The sequence below is a fragment of the Drosophila suzukii genome, chromosome 3 (genome assembly GCF_043229965.1).
Source record: "Drosophila suzukii chromosome 3, CBGP_Dsuzu_IsoJpt1.0, whole genome shotgun sequence".
NCBI classification, from domain to species: Eukaryota; Metazoa; Arthropoda; class Insecta; order Diptera; family Drosophilidae; genus Drosophila; species Drosophila suzukii.
The window spans coordinates 70,522,581-70,540,331 of NC_092082.1; the positions used below are offsets into that span (position 1 = coordinate 70,522,581).

At 40.2% G+C, this 17,751-nt stretch overlaps 6 protein-coding genes across 7 annotated transcripts in view; 4 read left to right on the forward strand and 2 right to left on the reverse strand.

Moving 5' to 3' along the window:
* Positions 1-50: 50 nt before the first annotated feature.
* IFT54 (intraflagellar transport 54) lies at positions 51-2,223 on the forward strand. Its single transcript, XM_036818232.3, has 3 exons — positions 51-329; positions 392-509; positions 566-2,223. Exons 1-3 carry the CDS (start codon positions 195-197, stop codon positions 2,092-2,094), a joined length of 1,782 nt encoding a protein of 593 aa, XP_036674127.3. The 5' UTR covers positions 51-194; the 3' UTR covers positions 2,095-2,223.
* su(Hw) (suppressor of Hairy wing) lies at positions 2,098-6,283 on the reverse strand. Of its 2 annotated transcripts, none has more exons than XM_065866980.2 (7): positions 6,178-6,283; positions 4,756-5,634; positions 4,269-4,696; positions 4,076-4,208; positions 3,816-4,006; positions 3,629-3,753; positions 2,098-3,571 (listed from the first exon to the last, which is right to left on the reverse strand). In XM_065866980.2, the coding sequence occupies exons 2-7, from the start codon at positions 5,617-5,619 to the stop codon at positions 2,493-2,495; spliced, it is 2,820 nt and encodes a 939-aa protein (XP_065723052.2). In that variant the 5' UTR covers positions 5,620-5,634; positions 6,178-6,283; the 3' UTR covers positions 2,098-2,492. The 2 variants fall into 2 exon arrangements, with proteins under 2 accessions (XP_065723052.2, XP_065723053.2); XM_065866981.2 differs by lacking the exon at positions 6,178-6,283 and adding an exon at positions 5,938-6,137.
* A 311-nt stretch (positions 6,284-6,594) lies between these two features.
* Positions 6,595-7,280, forward strand: Polr2I (RNA polymerase II subunit RpII15). The gene is made up of 2 exons (XM_070996992.1): positions 6,595-6,717; positions 6,779-7,280. The coding sequence occupies exon 2, from the start codon at positions 6,784-6,786 to the stop codon at positions 7,171-7,173; it is 390 nt and encodes a 129-aa protein (XP_070853093.1). The 5' UTR covers positions 6,595-6,717; positions 6,779-6,783; the 3' UTR covers positions 7,174-7,280.
* A 953-nt stretch (positions 7,281-8,233) lies between these two features.
* LOC108007268 (probable peptidoglycan muropeptide transporter SLC46) lies at positions 8,234-12,216 on the forward strand. The gene is made up of 7 exons (XM_017070906.4): positions 8,234-8,794; positions 10,212-10,325; positions 10,387-10,635; positions 10,774-11,384; positions 11,448-11,565; positions 11,767-11,923; positions 11,986-12,216. The coding sequence occupies exons 1-7, from the start codon at positions 8,368-8,370 to the stop codon at positions 12,119-12,121; spliced, it is 1,812 nt and encodes a 603-aa protein (XP_016926395.4). The 5' UTR covers positions 8,234-8,367; the 3' UTR covers positions 12,122-12,216.
* The window catches only part of Dhc1 (Dynein heavy chain 1), a 44,588-nt gene continuing 38,822 nt past the window's right edge, over positions 11,986-17,751 (reverse strand). The window contains exon 36 of the transcript XR_011604465.1: positions 11,986-13,142. The gene's annotated coding sequence lies outside the window, so the exon portion shown is untranslated. The remainder of the gene's footprint in view (positions 13,143-17,751) is intronic.
* Crz (Corazonin) lies at positions 12,927-13,848 on the forward strand. Its single transcript, XM_017075450.4, has 2 exons — positions 12,927-13,150; positions 13,468-13,848. The coding sequence occupies exons 1-2, from the start codon at positions 12,927-12,929 to the stop codon at positions 13,715-13,717; spliced, it is 474 nt and encodes a 157-aa protein (XP_016930939.2). The 3' UTR covers positions 13,718-13,848.

Here is a 17,751-nt window from a genome sequence, read left to right on the forward strand (position 1 = left end):
GAAGTGTGTCAATGGAGGTATGAACCACAGGAATTCCCTTTGGCGGAGCACGCGCATTACGCGGTTTAAAATAATAATATAACATATAGGGAAGTTCAACCTGTAACTACCGTTGCCAGGACAACTTGGCCGGCACAAACAAATGAAACCCTATGGTTAGTTAACTACATTTCCATTGTGAAATATAAACGAAAATGTCGGACAAAGATCTGGATGCTATAATCTTGGTGACCCAAAAGGTTTTGGGCAAGTACTTAAAGAAACCACCGCTCACAGAGAAACTGTTAAAGAAACCCCCATTTCGGTTCCTTATGGACGTCTTTAATAACGTAAGTGGTTGAATCCTACCCACACTTCTTTGGTTACTCAAATGAGACTTCTTTATGGACAGTTCATCAAGCAAACTGGCAAGTTTGATGGTTTATATACGCCGGATGAGCAGTTGTTCGAGAACATAGGTAGTAGGGAGGATAAAATACGATACCTGCAGAAGATGATTGATTCCATCAGTGAGTTTAGTTTTGAAGAGGGTGTTTCCTTTATTACAGACTTTGATTTCCCACAGAGCTTACTACCAAGTTGGACCTCAAAGTACGAACTTCGAAAATAGTTGCTGGCCAGGAGCCGGAGCTCACCAATGAACTTCTGCAGGCAATGGCCAGTGTGGCGGAAAAGAACTTGGAGTGGGATGCCGTTGTGGACCAGGTGGTGATTGCACACAGCAAAACACCACTTGCCATCACGAAAACACCGAAGGAAACTAAAATTCCCAGCAAAAATTCCTCACCCGCCGGCAAGGAGGAGGATCCAAAGCGACGCAAGGAGAAACGCATTTCGCCGCAGGAACAAAAGCTGCGCAAGGCCACCGATCAGGCATCCCGATCTACTCCCTCAACAGAGAAGGATAAGGCATCTCAGAAAAAGGCTAAAGTACCCAAGGAGGACTCCAAAATAAGTCGGCAGAATTCCAAGCAAAAGAGTCCTTCTCCTGTTAAACTAAAGTCCAAAGCCAAGCTGCAGTTATCCACAGAAAGCGATAATGCCAGCATGTCCATGTCGCCAGTGCCAGGAGTAACCAAGCAGTCAGCTCCTGAAACTATTCCACCAAAAGTAGAGCAGGAAACCAAACAGGTTTCTCCCTCAAAGGAAAAGGAGACACCGGCGGAACCTGCCCAGGAAACTCCACCAGCTCCGCCTCCATTAGCTCCTCCAGCTGAGCCCGAGAGTCGCAAGTCCTCCGGCAGGAGTCGCCGTTCTAGTGGTAGCCATAGACAACCAGAGCCCAATTCCACTGAGAGCCAATCTCAGCCTGCTGTGCAGTCGTCGGAAAGTAATTCTCCGCCCGGTTCCAACAACAGCGAGGCAAAGCGGGAGACTCCTCTCTCCAGGGAAAACTCCAAAGACTCTAATCAACGACCTAGAACCTCACTTAGACCTCCATCCGCTCGACCCGCCTCCGCGCGTCCTGGAGCTCCACGTCGTCGGAATGTGGAGATCGTACTTCAACCAAACGATCAGGTCAAGATGTCAGGCATTAATGTTAAGTTAGAAACCTTTGGTGACCTGGATGATGATGGGGAGAACCTTGTGATCATAGAAGATGCCAATTCGCATGACATTGTTGAAGGCACTGGATCAGAAGAACCTGTATTGGAGGGTCAACTCGATGCTCAGGGACGCTTGGTTCAGCAGATCTTGGAAACCCAAAAGGAGTTGGTTCATCAAAATGCCGAGGTGGAGCCACAACAAAGTCAAGTTGCCCGTCAAAGTTCCGCTCGCCAGGTGAACGACCTGCGCGATGTGATTCAAGGTCTCACAAAGGCGATAAACCCAATGGGAAAACTTCTGGAGTTTATTCCCGAGGACATAGATGCAATGCAGCTGGAGCTGAACATGTGGCGCGAAAGTTACACCCAGGCCTCGATGGAGTTGAAAAGGGAGCGAAGTCTGACTGCATCCGCCACGGAACCCATGAGGCACCAGCTGGAGCAAATCAACGCCAGCATTGACGAGTACCGGGAGCTCATCGATGAGAGTCGCCACAAGATCCTGCAAAACAACGCCCGTATCCTCAAGTTGATGATGGAACAGTAAACGTGATGTTTTTATATTTAATAAGAGTTCTATAAAAATAGCCATGCATGTATTGCTTGGGTACACTTTTCAATTCAATATATATATAAAATTTATATAATAATATCAAAATATCTTTGATATGCAATACGTTGGTTTCTTTCTTTTTGGGTAATTTGTTAATTTGTAAACAGTTCTGGGTAATAAATGGAAGAATTTAACAACAGACGGTACGTTTCTTTTCTAAGGTCACTTGGTGTTTGAACCGAAACCCCACGCTCTTTTTAAAACTAGTCATCTTAAAAAAATCAAAACGAGCCTTAAAATATTTTTTAAACATCTTCACTGTCGAATTCTAGATTTGAATAATTTGTGCGGTAAAAACATGCATATTAAACAATGCATTTAAGGCTGAAAAATCAAACCTTTTCTTTTTCGGTTTCCGGTGGGTTTGATTTTTTCTTTTCTTCTGTAACCGACTTTTCTTTAGTTTCCGCTGAGACTGTATTTTTTTCAGCTTTCGCTGGTACATCCTCCTTTTCAGCATCGCCTGTGATTGTCTCTGGTTCTTCATCCCCTGCTGTTGACTTATCCTCGACATCTTTATCCTTGCCCAAACCATCTTCCTGATCCTCATCGCCCAGTACATACTCGATGACATCGTCGATGGGGAAATTGTTGAGCAGTGACTTGATCGAATCGTTGTGAATAACCACGGTGAAGAGCAGTTTGCAATACTCTCGCATGCGGCTGCCGTAGTCCAGTTCAGCGTAGTTCTCGCCACCTTTGGTCAAGTCGTGGCCACAGTTCTCAATCACTTTGCAGAGCACCATTTCCTCGGGGGCGTTGGGCCAGCCGTATTTCTTTAGGATAGGGGGATCTACCAGCATGTCTATGAGTTTGCCGACGTTCGCTTTAAGCTTCAGATCCTCTTCAGTAAGAATTTCACCGCTGACCTCATCATCGCTTAATGTTTCATCCAGATTATCAGCGATGGCAGCAGCCAAGCTGGCGGCCAGGCACTTGCGCTGCTCTTTTTTGACCGCCGGCGAGACTTGTGCCTCGTCCTTTTTGCCCTCGGGCTTCACCGGAGCTTCATCCGTCAGCTGCTCTCCCTCAATAGCCCCGTCCAAGGGCAGAATTGTGTAAGTTTCGTTTTCCAGTGTAATGGTCTGGGCAGTGCCATCGCCCTCGTCAACCAGGAACTCCCGCACCACAACCCCATTGTCATCCGTTTGGCTGGAAATCAAGGAGCCCGCTGAAGTGTTCAGTGCCACCGGTACAACCTCGTCCACATCAATTTCAGAGTGTTTTCCCTTCTTTGCACGCTTTGATGGCTGAGGCTCAACGCCGAAAATATCATCTGGATCGCACTCGTGCACTGTGCGAATGTGCCGGCGCAGGGTTTCGCTGCTATCGAAGTTCTTATCGCAAATGGCGCAATCCGTTCGCTCCATAATTTTGATGGCAGATCGCTTGGTGGTCCGTTGTTGTTTTGCTAAAAATAGAGGATCAGGATAAATGTCATGATAATAGCTAGTGAGGCATGCCTTACGGGTGTGTTTGCCCTCGTCCATGTGCTCCTTGAGCAGTGCTGTGGTGCGGAAGCTAGCTTTGCATTCAGTGCAAGAGAAGACGGGGCGTTTTGTGCGCGAGTGACTCTTTACATGGCGCTCAAGTCTACGTGAGAAAAATGTTATAGGTTAAGGAATAGGTATAGGTTTGTCTATTTGACTACTTACTGCTTCTCAGTTTTGAACTTTTCCTCGCACTGATCGCAGGCAAAGGGGCGAATATGGGTCTTGGAATGGGTGCGCAGCTGTGTGGCCTGGATGAAACTCTTGCCACACTCCTCACACTTGTGTGGTCGCTCTCCAGTGTGACGCTTCATGTGTCGATTAAGCACTTCCTTGACGGCAAAGGCTTGATTGCACTAAAGAGGAAATATAATTAGATACATGAAATGCCAGTTTATAAAAGACATAAGAGCTTCTTGACTTACCACAGTGCAACTATAGGGTTTCTCGCCAGTGTGATAGCGTCGATGCTTTTTAAGAGCCACCAAAGCGGAGAACTTCTTGTCGCAGAGATCACAATCAAAGGGTTTCTCTCCGGTGTGGGTGCGTATGTGGATGCTGCGGAAATATACCATATATTTGTTAATGAACTACATATAAAATCCATATTAAACTCACTTAAGCGTTGACAGACTGTAGAAACAGTTCTTGCACGTGTGACACATGTACTCCGGCTTCTTCACCACCTGAGTGCCTAAATGCTGCTTTAGATGCGATCGCAGATTGTCCAGGCGATAGAAGACGCGATCGCACACCTTGCAGCTCATGGTATCGGTCTCGTTCGACGAGCATGATGAGTACTTTTGGTGTCGCTTTAAGTGGTAGGAGCGCGTAAAGTCCTTGCCGCAGATCTTGCAGGCATACGGCTTGCCACGCGACTTGTGCTGCTCCTCGTGGAGCGCCAACAAGGCCTCACTGCGCAGATTGGCGTTGCAGATGGAGCAAGGAAAGTCGCTGAACTCGGAGTGGGTGATGAAGATGTGACGCTCATAGCTGGTCTGCGTCTTAAACGATTTGGGGCAGTCGGGACAGTTGATGTGGCCCAGCTGAAACGGAAAATTAGATTTAATTCTACTTGTAACACACAACAATCTTTTAAACTCACATGAAAGGTGTCGTAACTTTCGCTGCAGCAGAAGCAGATGTCCTTCTTCTCCATCACCACGGCATCCTTCTCGATCTTTTCCAGGTTCTTGAGCATGTCGGCCTTGCGCAGATGATAGCCGCTGTCGTACCGACAGAACTCCAGATGTTTCTTTAGACTCTGAACGCGGCGGAAGGTCTTGTAGCACTTGCCGCATACGTGCTCCACGATCTCCTTGATCTTTGTGCCATGGCTGGAGTTACCCTCGCCGTCTCCGTCCTCGTCGCCCTCTTCCTTGTCGTCATCCTCTTCCTCGGTGACAACGATCTCCTGGCCATTGGTATCCTCAATCCTACCCGGAACCACTTCCTCATCATCTGCTAGAATATAGGCAATGGTCTCCTCATCTTCTTCGGTTGCCACGGTAACCGTGGTGTCTGCCTTGCTGTTTTCCGTTTTCACAGCCTGGAGTACATAGTGCTCCATCTTCTTTCGCTTGTTGGGCGATGTTTTGATCTTGGCGGTTTCCAGGGCTGTTACAGTGGCGCTGGGAATCCTCTTCTCATTGAGAATCTTCACGGTGGAGGAGGTTGGAGTTGGGGTCTTGGGGGCGCCTCTCTTCTCCCCCTTTGGATTTGCTAGTATTTCATCATTGAGTATTTTTATGCGGGATCCGGTGACACTTCCACGTTTTTCCTGCTTACTCGGGGGAGTTTTCGATGAGCTGGTAGTGGTAGTGGGGCTAGTCTCTGGATCTCCTCCTGCTCCTACGTCGTTCAAGAGCTTCATTCTGGTGGCAGGTCGTTGCTTATCCTTGGGCGGCGAAATGTTCTCCACGCCCAGTATCTTGACCTTCTTGTCCTTGCCCTCCTTGGAGGCGCTCATCTCGGAAATGGCAGCCTGAAATTAGGTTAAGTTGAAAGAGATGGTCAGGATCAGGATCAATTATCCCCGGGTTAGCCTACTTTTAGGCACGTGATCTATTGAAAATCACATTTTGCCAGCGTCACCAACACACGCCCAAAAGCAGCAAAGAAAAAATGGCGTCACCAATTTCGATCTTTACGATCGATCGCTCGAGTGCGAGCGAGACAACACTACCGCGCCTGACGCACAGAAAACGCAACAAGTTTTCTTCTTAAATAAAATTGTATTTCAGGGGGTTGAAAACAATTCTAATACACACTGAAATCCATTGCATACTTTTTAAATATCTAGTGTTTTTTATACAGCCGAAGGATGAGGCGATTACAACTGATTTGTATGCTGATTAGACATGCATTTCTTTACTCCACAGCGAAAGAAAGTTGCGGCGATCGAGGCGGAAGCAATAGAAAATGCAGTCACTGGCTAAACTTGTACTTTCACAATCATTTCCATACAATGCACTACGTGTTCTAAGCAGGAATCTGAACTGATCGCCGAAAAACAATCACAATTTACCCAATTTTATGCTTTAAATTCCAACACGACAAGCGTTTGTGTATGATAGGGTATGACCGTTGGTGGAAAGGTGAAAAATAGCAGCCGATCTGTAAAATATACTAAACAGTGGAAATATACTTAAAGTGTTCCGGCTTAACCCTTACCCTTCCAATCTAAAATAATAATTTTAAAAATCTGAATATCAATTAAATAAAAAACACAGACGACCTTGGGATATGCATGATGTAAATTGTATTTATTTTATCTGATTTTTCAGAAAATATTGGTAATGATGAAGTGGATCTGATATCTCTAAAACCAAATTAATTAAAAACATCTTTAATTTAATATTAACAATAGTCACTGCAATCGAAGTGCACAAACTAATTATTAAAGTCACGGTTCCTTTATGTTTAACTACTTATAAAACTCTTCTTAAATTTCGGAACAAAAATAATTTAAAAGGGTTAAGCCAAATACGGTATATACTACAAAAGCTGTTGGTATATTTTAGACGACAACGAACGGTCACATTACCGCTTTCCGCGTAAATAAAAGGTAAATAAAAGCGGAAATATTAGCTAAAATGTAGTAAATTAATAAAAACTAATGGTAATAGAGACCATGACGACTGCCTTTGATGCTGCACACACGGAGGGACCCGGGTTCGTGGGCATTCGGTTCTGCCAGGAATGCAACAACATGTTGTACCCAAAGGAGGACAAGGAGAACAAGATCCTGCTGTACGCCTGCCGGAACTGCGACTACAAACAGGAAGCGGACTCCAACTGCATCTACGTGAACAAGATCATGCACGAAATCGACGAGCTGACGCACATTGTGCCGGATGTGATTTCCGACCCCACGCTGCCGCGCACCGAGGACCACGCCTGTCCCAAGTGCTCCCACCGGGAGGCGGTCTTCTTCCAGGCACAAACACGTCGCGCCGAAGAGGAAATGCGACTGTACTACGTGTGCACCAACCAGAACTGCACCCACCGATGGACGGAGTAGAAGCAGATGTGCTATACGCCTCTAATTGTAGCCCTAAGTAATCAAACCAATATGAAGACACTTTGCAATCACAAATTAAATATTCCCACATGGTCATGCCGCAAAAACATCTCACTTATTGCTCAACACCCGATTGCCGCTCAATGAAATTACAACAGCACAGAAAGAAAAATTGTGAGGTATATAATATGATCACTAATTAAATACTGAATATGATTTTTGAAAACTTTGGGTTTCAACCTTTTAATTTAATATTTAAAAAGAATGGCCAAATAATCCCATGGGTATGGCGGTATCGAAAGCCCAATAGAAGGAAGGAAACAATTCTAATTAATGCGCTAAAAAATATTAAACTGCTTGGGGCAAGAACGCTCTAGCCAGTACACCATCTCGATTTGGCATTATTCACAAACCGAAATGATATACAAAATGTTATTATTAATTCTGTATTCAAAACATGTATACATTCTGTAGAAAATGTTATTATTAATTCTGGTTTTATATTTTTTTTCTGTGTCCAATAGCAATTACAGAAAAAAAAGTCACAGTAAATATTGCTTTGAGGTGACGAAAACCAGTAGTCCAGTTCATATTTCTAAAATGCAATCTATTTTGGTTGCGGACTAATATATGTTTGGAATAATAACGACGTTTTTATGTTTGAAAGCGGAGATATTCATGAGAAGCGAAAAAATAAGTTTTATTAGAATGTTTAGCCGGTTTTCACACATCTTTAAACATCATAAACTTTAAAACCAGCTTTCATAGTTATGACGTTAAGCAAGTAAATGCGCTTGGTGCCGGTATTCCGAATTTCTACAACACATAGCTACCGATATCTACTGTATTAGTAACTGAGAGGGAAATGAATCTCATCGAAGCGCATGCGAAATTCCATAGTTCGTGGCCCGGTGACAATTTTTCATATTTATCATTGTTCTGTTCTAATCGAAGCTGACAAACACAAAAAATAAAGAACCGAAAGCAGCGAAGAAATGATTGAACAAGTTTCTTGTGCGTATCAAGCGGCTGGCCATTTGAGCGGACTTGGCCCGATCCCCGGACTCGTCGCTAAGTTTAGTCTGAGCTTAGAACTTGGCGCGACGTGTTGATCAAATCGCTGAAATGTGCTAGAGCAAACCAGCCGAATCGAATAAAAATAAGTGTTAAGAAGAATTCAGAAAGTGATATAAAATGGCAAAGCCAAGGTCGTCGGGGGATGCGGCTCGAAATGGGAACGGAGGAGCGGCTGATGCTGAGCCCAAGCTCAACTATTTCCAGAAATTATGGCGGTATCGCCACTACCTGGTCATCGAGCCCTTCTTCTTTTTCTACTTCATGGCCTCAGTTTTCAATGCGGTGGCCATGCAGAATTTCCCCTTGGACAAGGCCTGTCGTGTGAATCTGGGATATAACAAGGTCGTCTGTGATACAATGCTGGACAAATCCGAGCTGGGCATCGAATGCGATGACTTCGACTTTGAGAACACCACTCAGGGCGCCACTCCGGATCTGGCTGGCCTGGTGATTGGAGCAACTGGATTCAATTATACAGTGTGCAAGGCGGAACTCGAGGCACAGATCCTGGCTGCAGATGTCTCCGGCAAACGTGCCCCTATGGGTAAAAACACATCTATCATATACATAACACGAGTCGTTCATTAAATATACGCCGTTTCGGCTTGGGTTTGAGTGTGGCATTAGCATTGCTTAAATTTCAGGTTTGTGCTTAAATTAAACACGAATTCTTTTCGCATCTCTACTCCTCTGCATATTAAATCTCGCCTACCCCTTTGGATTTATATCTATAGGTGAGGTGCACGGGAAAAAAGTTATAAGATGTGATACATTGTCATTTTGACTGATATAAATCTTCAAGATTAAGATTCTTCATTATTAAGATTCAACGGATTGACTTTGTATATTGTATTATAATGTTAAATTTATGATATGGTTGCCTTTTTCCCAGTGTAAACTTTTTTGTTAGAAGGAATCTATGTCTTTTGATGGATGTCGTCGGAAATTAGCGGTTATCCGAACATCTAATTACCTTATTTAATTGATTCGCTCATGAGTTCTCTTTCGTCTTCTGATGGTGCTAACAAAAATTCCCCCATTATATGGTAGGGTGATTAATTTAGAGCCGCTTCTAAAGGCCTTAGCCTAGTGTCTGTAACGTAATCGTAATCGCTACAAACCTGTTCTTTACATCGCTGTGTTTTCGAGTTCACTGCCATTGTCATTGGCATTTCATTGGAACCATAGATAATATTTTATATTCCCAATTTAGCAAAAACGCCATCCGAAAATGTCATTTGCATAGAGAGGTACGCGGAATTCCGGTTCTCTGTCGCACAGAACATCTTCTTGTTTAATAACTCAACAAACGCCAGGTTCATTAAGTTGCATTGCATCAGAGATCGATAATTGAGGCTTAAAATAATTAAAAATGCCGTGTCATAGATTCCACGGTGAAATTTTTTAGTATACGTATTAAAGGTTTTTTTTGTTTAATGGCAAGTTTTGATTTGGTTTATTTTGTTGTGATAACGAGTTCCAACACAAAACAATCTATTATCGCTAAATATTTAAATCATCTTCAAGAAATCTTAATATTAGCAAAAATTGCAATATAATGAATAAAGACAATAGAATTCAAAAATGGGTCTTTTATAAGGAAGCACATTAATAAATACGAATCTCTTAGTTTCAAGTTAAAAAAGATTAACTTTATGTTCGTGATACAATTGGACATTGAATTAGCAATACCATAATCGAGTTAGTAAAAGTTAGCATCAATACAACTAAATTTATATTTTAGCTTCAAATCAAAATTATATTGATATTCTAATCCCAGGTTATAGCATACTATAGTAAATTGCATTGAGAACAATTTTATACCAAAATCTCAGTTGTCAGATTATTTTCAAAAACGAGTTCTTTCTGCCAATTTTTTTGCACGTAAAGTCCAGTTTTTTATTTAAACTCGAATCAAGACAAAACAAATAAAATAATAACACAAAAATGTTTCTTTATAGCTGCCATTTTCCCTCTGATTGTTCTTCTTTTCGCCGGAGGCTGGGCAGATCGATACAATAAACGCAAGCCTTGTATGATAATGCCAATTATCGGAGAAGCTTTATCCTTCACATGTGAGTTGCTTAAAAACTTAAATATCAGTATTTTTGATTTAATAAATAATTAATGTTTTAGGTCAGATCATCTCTTCAATATTCTTTGATTCCCTGCCCATGGAGTTTGGTGCTTATTGTGAAGCTATTGTTCCTGCTCTTTTTGGAGGCTTGACTTTCTGTCTGATGGCCATTTATAGTTATATCACCATTGCCACGCCCGAAGAGGATCGTGTGTTTCGTTTTGGCATATTTGCAATGTTTGTAACAGGAGTTCCTTTTATAGGACAACCGATTAGTGGTGTTCTCTTCACTACTTTGGGTTATACTTGTGAGTTTATACTTTTTGAACATACAGTTTAAAACTTTTTTCCCCAAACCAATATATTTTATAGACATAATAGTTTTAAAACAGTGTTTAATGAAATTTTGTTGACTTCGTATTGATGTTTTCTTTACCTTTTTCCAGGGTCTTTTGCCACAGCCATCGTTTTTCAGTTGATCGCGATATTTTACATTATTTTCTTTATTAAAGAGGTGAAGAGCACCCCTTCAACCACTGCCCAACCCAGTGAGCCACCACCACTGCCCACCACCCTGCCGCCCAAGCAACAGGGTGCTGATAATATGGCCTACGAGACGACGAATTTGGATGAACTGCCGGGAAACAAGAACGTTAACTTTCAGCTGACTCCCCATATGGAGCCCAAAGTGGAGGTGGTGCCTCCGAGACGCTCCCTTCTGAAGGAACTCTTCGATCCCACTTTGGTGCTGGACTGCATCCGGTTTCCACTGGTCAAGCGACCCAACAATGGACGCATGCTCCTTATCCTCCTGCTGTGTGCCTACTTCCTGACCGTAGGTCCCACATCCGGCGAAAACGACTATTGGTATCGATTCACGCTGAAAAAGCTCGCCTGGAACGGCAACGACTTCAGTATCTACCTGACCTTGTCCAGTGGTGCCGCCCTGGTGGGCACCTTCATTGGAACCGCCATTCTGAGCAAGTTACTCAAGGTTTCGGATTCGATGATCGGAATGCTTTCTGCCCTGTCTATTGTCTGCTCCCGCGTTCTTTTTGTGAGTACTTAAGTGGATTGTGGATGTTGGATTTTACAATATGAGGGTTTTTTGATTTTTTAGGCTTTCTCCAGCACCACTACCTCATTTTACGTGGCAGGAGTGGTGGACATGTTCGTTAGTTTGCGAGTGATTGCGATCAAGACCATCGGTTCCAGCATCGTGGCTGGTGATGAGCTAAGTAAGTTTATTATAGTCAAATAAAAATATTTATTATTGTTAAAAAGTTATTCATATTTAGGAAATTTATTTAGTTCCAATTAAAGACATTGAGTATTATTTTATATAACTTAAACGTTATTTTAAATTTTAAACTTGTATTGCCCATTTATTTTTGAATTGTTCTAATGGTTTTTAAAATTTTATAAACTTTTACTTTCAGGCAAAATGTACTCCATTTTTGGCATCAGTGAGCCAATTGCGCAGTTCATCTTCCCGCCCATTTTCAGTGAGATTTACAAAAGCACCGTTGACTCATTCCCAGGTGCTATTTGGTTGTTTGGGGAAATCTTTTATATTCCCAATGTCTTGGTCTTTGTGTAAGTACACTGTTAAATTTTAACAAACATATTTTTTTAAATAACACCCTTTAAAAATGTAGGGTGTGCTACTTCCTTCTGCGACGTAGAAAGGCCAATGAGGAAAAGAGTGCTGTGGAGTTAGAACAAAATGGAGTCAATGGTGCCAATGGAGCCAATGGTGCCAATGTGCCCGATAGCGAAATAACTAGTCTATAACGTAATTAAAGCCAGTCCGTGTTATATATTTTTTATATTTATAATATAAACTGTATATTTTTGTATATTTATAAACGAATTTTATATTTTGTGAATATCCCAGACTTATTTTGCGATTAATTAATAGAAGCCTGTGCATTTACAGATTTATCAGAGCTTACCAGAAAAATTCAATATTTGTGATTAAATTACTAAATTAATGTTAGAAATTTAACTCTATAACTTAATTATACTCATAACCTTTTGCCTGTGTAATGTATTTCTATTTTTATATTTTATATTGCATGCTATTTTTGGCAAATCTCTGCAAATCCAATTACCTGAAGCTATAAAAAGGTGAGCCAACTCTGTTTCGGACAATTCACTCCTTCTGGCAATGGGCCAAATTACTTTTTTCGGGTCGCGCAATTTTAGTTTAAGCCTTTGGCTTTCGCCACCCATTCTGTGTGCTTCCTTGGGAAAAGTGGTAGTTTTCCAATCAGCAAATGCATTCAGTTTGAGCAGCCAGCTGGCGCAAAGTGGGCGGACGGGTTGGAGCAGGAGGCGTGGCCATATGTGGGCACTAACTGCCGTCTTGAAACAATTGGGTGCTAATAATCCCCGGTTAATCTGAATAAGTGTGTGTTGCTGTGGGCATTGAAGCAAGGATTCTGAAGCAAAGACACATCACGCATCCTTTGGCATCCATCGATATAAAAGCCCGGCGTGAAGCATCAAAGGTTCAGACGCAGCTGTGATTCCAACGCGAAAGGAACGTATCCAGATTTCCGAGTGTCCTGTAAACAGGACCATCTTCTGCAGAAACATGTTGCGCCTCCTGCTGCTGCCGCTCTTCCTCTTCACGTTGTCCATGGCCTGCATGGGGCAAACTTTTCAGTATTCCCGGGGCTGGACAAATGGCAAAAGATCCTTTAACTCTGCATCCCCACTGCTGACCAACGGGCATTTCCATCGGGATCGGGGAAACGAGCTGGGATTCACGGATCTGTACGATATTCAGGATTGGAGCAGCGAACGCAAACTGGAGCGGTAAGTAGAAAACATTATGTGATTAAAAAAGGTGAAAGTAGAAAAACTGCAAAAGTTGTGTTTATTGTATATTTAAAGTCAGTAAAATGAGACTTATTACTTTGTTGGTTAATTTACCACATTCAAATATAGAATTTTTTTAATATATAACAATTTGAAAAAACCAAAATTGGGTTACTTAAAAACATAAAAACAAAGCTTTACAAACAGTAGTTTTTAAAATTATAAGCTAGAAAAATATATATGTGAACGTACTTTCGAATTTCGTTAATGATTTAATAATTAATAATAACTTTATTTTAAATGTTATCTTTCAGATGCCTGTCGCAACTTCAACGTTCAATGATTGGTCGAAATTGTGCCCCTGGATCGGATTTCAATGCCATCCGTGCAGATGCAGATCCTGAAAGCAGCCCCCATCCCAGACTTTCAAACATTAATAACGAAAATGTTTTGTATTCAAATGCCAATATCCCGACTAGACATCGCCAAACGAATGAACTGCTCGAGGAGCTGACTGCCGCTGGTGGAGCTTCTGCTGAGCCCAATGTCTTTGGAAAACATTAACCATTGTCTCATCAATCGATTAAATGTGAACAATATTGTTAAACTAGCAAAAAATGCTACAAAAATGTAAAAAAAAATAGTTGTAATCGTTAAATAAATCTGAGGCTTTTTAATAAGTGTTAAACGTTGGATTTTTTCGAGGGCTAGTAAAGGTGACAATCCTAACCATCACATTAAATTGTTGTTAACGAAATCGGTTTATTGACGTCTATCATTTTTAAATTGAGAAACATTAACATAGTCTATTGTGTAGTATTTTTGCATACTTTGCATAACTAAATATTTTACAAAGCTTTAATCTGTTGTCATTAAAAAAAGTGTAAAAATGTATAAAAATAAAAATAAATAAGAGGTATTTGCTCTCTAAAATATGTAGAAAATTTAATCAGATTTTGGAAAAAATTGTTATTGTTATATTGTTATTATTTTTATTATTATAAATTAAGATGGCTAATTAAGAAACGAAGTGCGCGCAACTATCTTAGTAAGGGGTGGATTTTGTTGTACTTAGCTATCCTCCCGGAAAGGAGAATATTTACACATTTTCACAACATTGAAAATAAAATCAAGCTGCTCAGTGTTTTAGCACAAACGGCTTATAGAAATCATCCACCTTAAAAATGTAATAAAAGATACTAGATTGAATCAAGGGAAGGGAAGGGAAGTTTTCCGTTTACCTACTTTTATTAATGTTTAACTGTTATCTGTAAATCCTGGCTGTGGATAAGAATTTGAATTGCCGCGCTTTGATTTCGCCTTGTACTGAATATGTCAAAATGCCAATTAATGGTATGTTTAAAAGAATTCATTGTGATGTACATAGGAAAATGTTTAACAGATTTAGTTGACATTTAAAGTTTGTTTTGAGAAAACTTCACTATCTTCACTATGTTTAAAGTTAAGAAACGACAAATTGAAATTTAGTTCTTTTGCATTTATTTAAAAGTATTTTTTACTAACTCTTAAGCAATAAATGCTTGCCGTTTTGGTTGGAATGTATTCCTGTACCGCCATATTTGAATTCCAAGTGATGTCCTATCGTCTTCACGAGCCTATCGATATTCTCTTTCCTGTGACTTGTCACAAATTGATAAAAGTATTTAACGGTCGCGTGTTATCGAAAGATGTTATCGGCGCACTGGTAAGTTTAAAAACCAACGTTTATTAAACGTCTTATTAAGATCAAACAAAATTATTCCTTTTCTACTTTGGTGAAAAACAACGTGCTTAATACTATGCCTCTAATTTTGAAAATTACTTGTATACTTAAAATTTAGGGTTCTTTCCAAAATAGCCAGCCTCGAAAAGTTACAGAAAGCGAATACAAACTGAGGACCCATTCGGTTTTTTCATTAAATTTACTTTAATTGAGAAGAAACTAAAACAAAAAATACATATATGTATTATTAGACTTCATAGCCTACAGCGCGCTGTTCCTGTATCGGTTCATCTATCCCAGCAGAATTCACAGGCCGCTCGTTAATCAAATTGGGTCATAATAAGTGGGCGAAAATTGTTGGATTTTTTTAGTGTCTGTAAATTTGTGTGTGCGGCTTTAGCATACTTCAGCCCAAAAAAAAGGGTTGGACCACAAAACTATTATCTACCAACTTATTTACTGCTTTATCTAAACTTTCCACAAAAAGGGCGAAATGAATCAAAAAGGTGGGTATGGTTGTAAAGTCGAAAGCTTTGATTTTTTGTTATAGCAAAAACGTTTTGTTAACTTGTCAAGCAAATCACTCTAATTCTATTAAATGAAAAAAGTTTTTTTTCGAAAAATGTCTAGCAATATGCTTATTTGTAATCTTAAGAATTGAGTACGTTTTTCCTGCAGTAAATTAAGCATTGAAACAGCCTCAAAGATGAAACAAGTTAAGCGAAACTTTTCTGGGATTAGCTGAAATATATATTCAGCAAACTTTTTGACTAACTTCTACTGCTGTTTGATTTCTCTTCTCTTTGCTTAAATGGCCCGTAACTTGATTTAATTGAAGGGCTTCGAAGAATAATCCGCCTTATTTTGACTGCGGTGTAAGTCGCGATTCAAAGGAGATCCAGCTGGAAGCCAAATATTGTGGTTAAAAAATCCGGGAGAACACTGTTAATTAAATTTTGTATTAGAGGTGTGATTTCCTACTTTAATATTCAATAAAGCGACTGTCGCCATTAAGACGTTCCTAATTATTAATGACTTAACTTGACCGACACCAAGTTCCTTGACACACACAATCGTCTAATCATGTATAATTGGATGAAACCATCGGTTGCCCATAACAAGGATAATTGGATGAAATGAGGATGAAAGGCGGGCTGCCTTTTCTGCTCCTCATTAAGTGCCCGTTTACCGTTTAGTCGCCTGTCAAATCGTCGGTGGGTTATTAAAGAAAGGGGTGTCAAGAGACGAGTTCTTGAGTCATTGACTTATTACGCAAATAGGACAAAAGAATTTCTGGGCCGCGAGTTGCTGCGTGGGAGGGTGTTAGTGTAGGCGTTCGAGTGGGGATTGAACTCTGTGCTTAATTTAATAAACAGAATAACGAGAGCCCGAAGAGTGCCAAAAGTATTTAATAGACTTATCATAAACCTTTAACAATGACCTCTCTTGGAGAATATGCGATAAGGATAATGGATTCGTTTAGTAGGAATTTCTCTTTGTTGACTTGGAGTACGAGTATAATATATAGGTACAAATAGTTAACATATTTATAGTATTAGTTGACGATGGAAATTGTAAAAAATAAAATGAAGCCGCTTAAGTGGGGTTGAACTCTGTGCTTAATTTAATAAACAGAATAATGAGAGTCCGAAGAGTGCGAAAAGTATTTAACAGATTTATCATAAACCTTTAACAATGACCTCTCTTGGAGAATATACGATAAGGATAATGGAATCATTTAGTAGGAACTTCTCTTTGTTGACTTACAAATAGTTAGGACATATTTATAGTAACAGTTGACGAAGGAAATTGTAAAAAATTAAAGGAAGGCGCTTGAAAAAAGGAGAGTCCGAAGAGTGCAAAAAGTATTTAATAGATTTATTATAAACCTTTAACAATAACCTTCCTTAGAAAATATACGATAGGGATAATGGTAGGATCATTAAGTAGGAAATTTTCTTTGTTGACTTGGAATATTTTATTGAATTATATGTCTTTAAGATATCATTTTTCTCATTGGTTTAAAGAGAATGCAAGTCCTTGGCTAAAATGTACCAATATAGATAGTTAAGTATATGAAAAAAGGTTTAGCAAATAGTGGCGTGTATTTTATTATTGCTTTGGTTACTATTTAATGGTAAAACTACCACAAGTTGGTAAGGTGTGTGTACTTCTTGTTAAGAGACTAACTAAATCGTTGGTCAAATAGACAATTGGATGGGTTGGGAACATTTAAGTAATATATAGGTTAATTTTCCCCAAAAGTATGTGGCTATTATAGAGATAGTTGACGAAGGAAAATGTAAAACATTAAAAGAAAATTATCAATTTCCACCATCGCCTCTTAAAAAACGCTCTCACTGTCGATAACATTACAGCTCGCATAAAAGTGAGTGGCGGGAGTAGCATTTTGACGGAATTCAATCAGCCATAAAGCATCCTGCTGGGCAGGAAATGGAGGCGTTTGCCTACGTGCTTAATTACAAGCCGACACATGAACATTTCGCATACATAAAAACCCGAAGACACGTGTTGAAAGCAATTAAAAAGTATGTCAAAGTGGGTGATCAACGGCCCCAAGGACGAAGGACAATTGAGATGGCTGGCAACACTGTTGCATTTAAGTGTTTTATGGGGAAACTAAGCTAGTTAGTGGTAGTATGGGTGCCGAAATATGATGACTTTATAATTTAGATTGCATAACTTATGTTTATCAGAAAATGAAAATGTTCACAACCAACTATAAACCTTCTTAATTAAATCTCAGTACCGCTTTTTTTAGACTATCTACTCTTTTTAATCGAAAAAGTAAATTGAGTTGAGTTTTTATGGATTCATCCTAAAATATAATGCTGAACTACAATTATAATCACTC

Coding starts and splice junctions, on each gene's coding strand:
- Crz (XM_017075450.4), top strand. CDS start 12,927: ATGTTGCGCCTCCTGCTGCTGCCGCTCTTCCTCTTCACGTTGTCCATG. Junction 13,151..13,467: donor AGCGAACGCAAACTGGAGCG/GTAAGTAGAAAA, acceptor GTTATCTTTCAG/ATGCCTGTCGCAACTTCAAC.
- Polr2I (XM_070996992.1), top strand. CDS start 6,784: ATGACGACTGCCTTTGATGCTGCACACACGGAGGGACCCGGGTTCGTG.
- IFT54 (XM_036818232.3), top strand. CDS start 195: ATGTCGGACAAAGATCTGGATGCTATAATCTTGGTGACCCAAAAGGTT. Junction 330..391: donor TTATGGACGTCTTTAATAAC/GTAAGTGGTTGA, acceptor CTTTATGGACAG/TTCATCAAGCAAACTGGCAA. Junction 510..565: donor GAAGATGATTGATTCCATCA/GTGAGTTTAGTT, acceptor GATTTCCCACAG/AGCTTACTACCAAGTTGGAC.
- LOC108007268 (XM_017070906.4), top strand. CDS start 8,368: ATGGCAAAGCCAAGGTCGTCGGGGGATGCGGCTCGAAATGGGAACGGA. Junction 8,795..10,211: donor CGGCAAACGTGCCCCTATGG/GTAAAAACACAT, acceptor GTTTCTTTATAG/CTGCCATTTTCCCTCTGATT. Junction 11,566..11,766: donor CGTGGCTGGTGATGAGCTAA/GTAAGTTTATTA, acceptor TTTTACTTTCAG/GCAAAATGTACTCCATTTTT.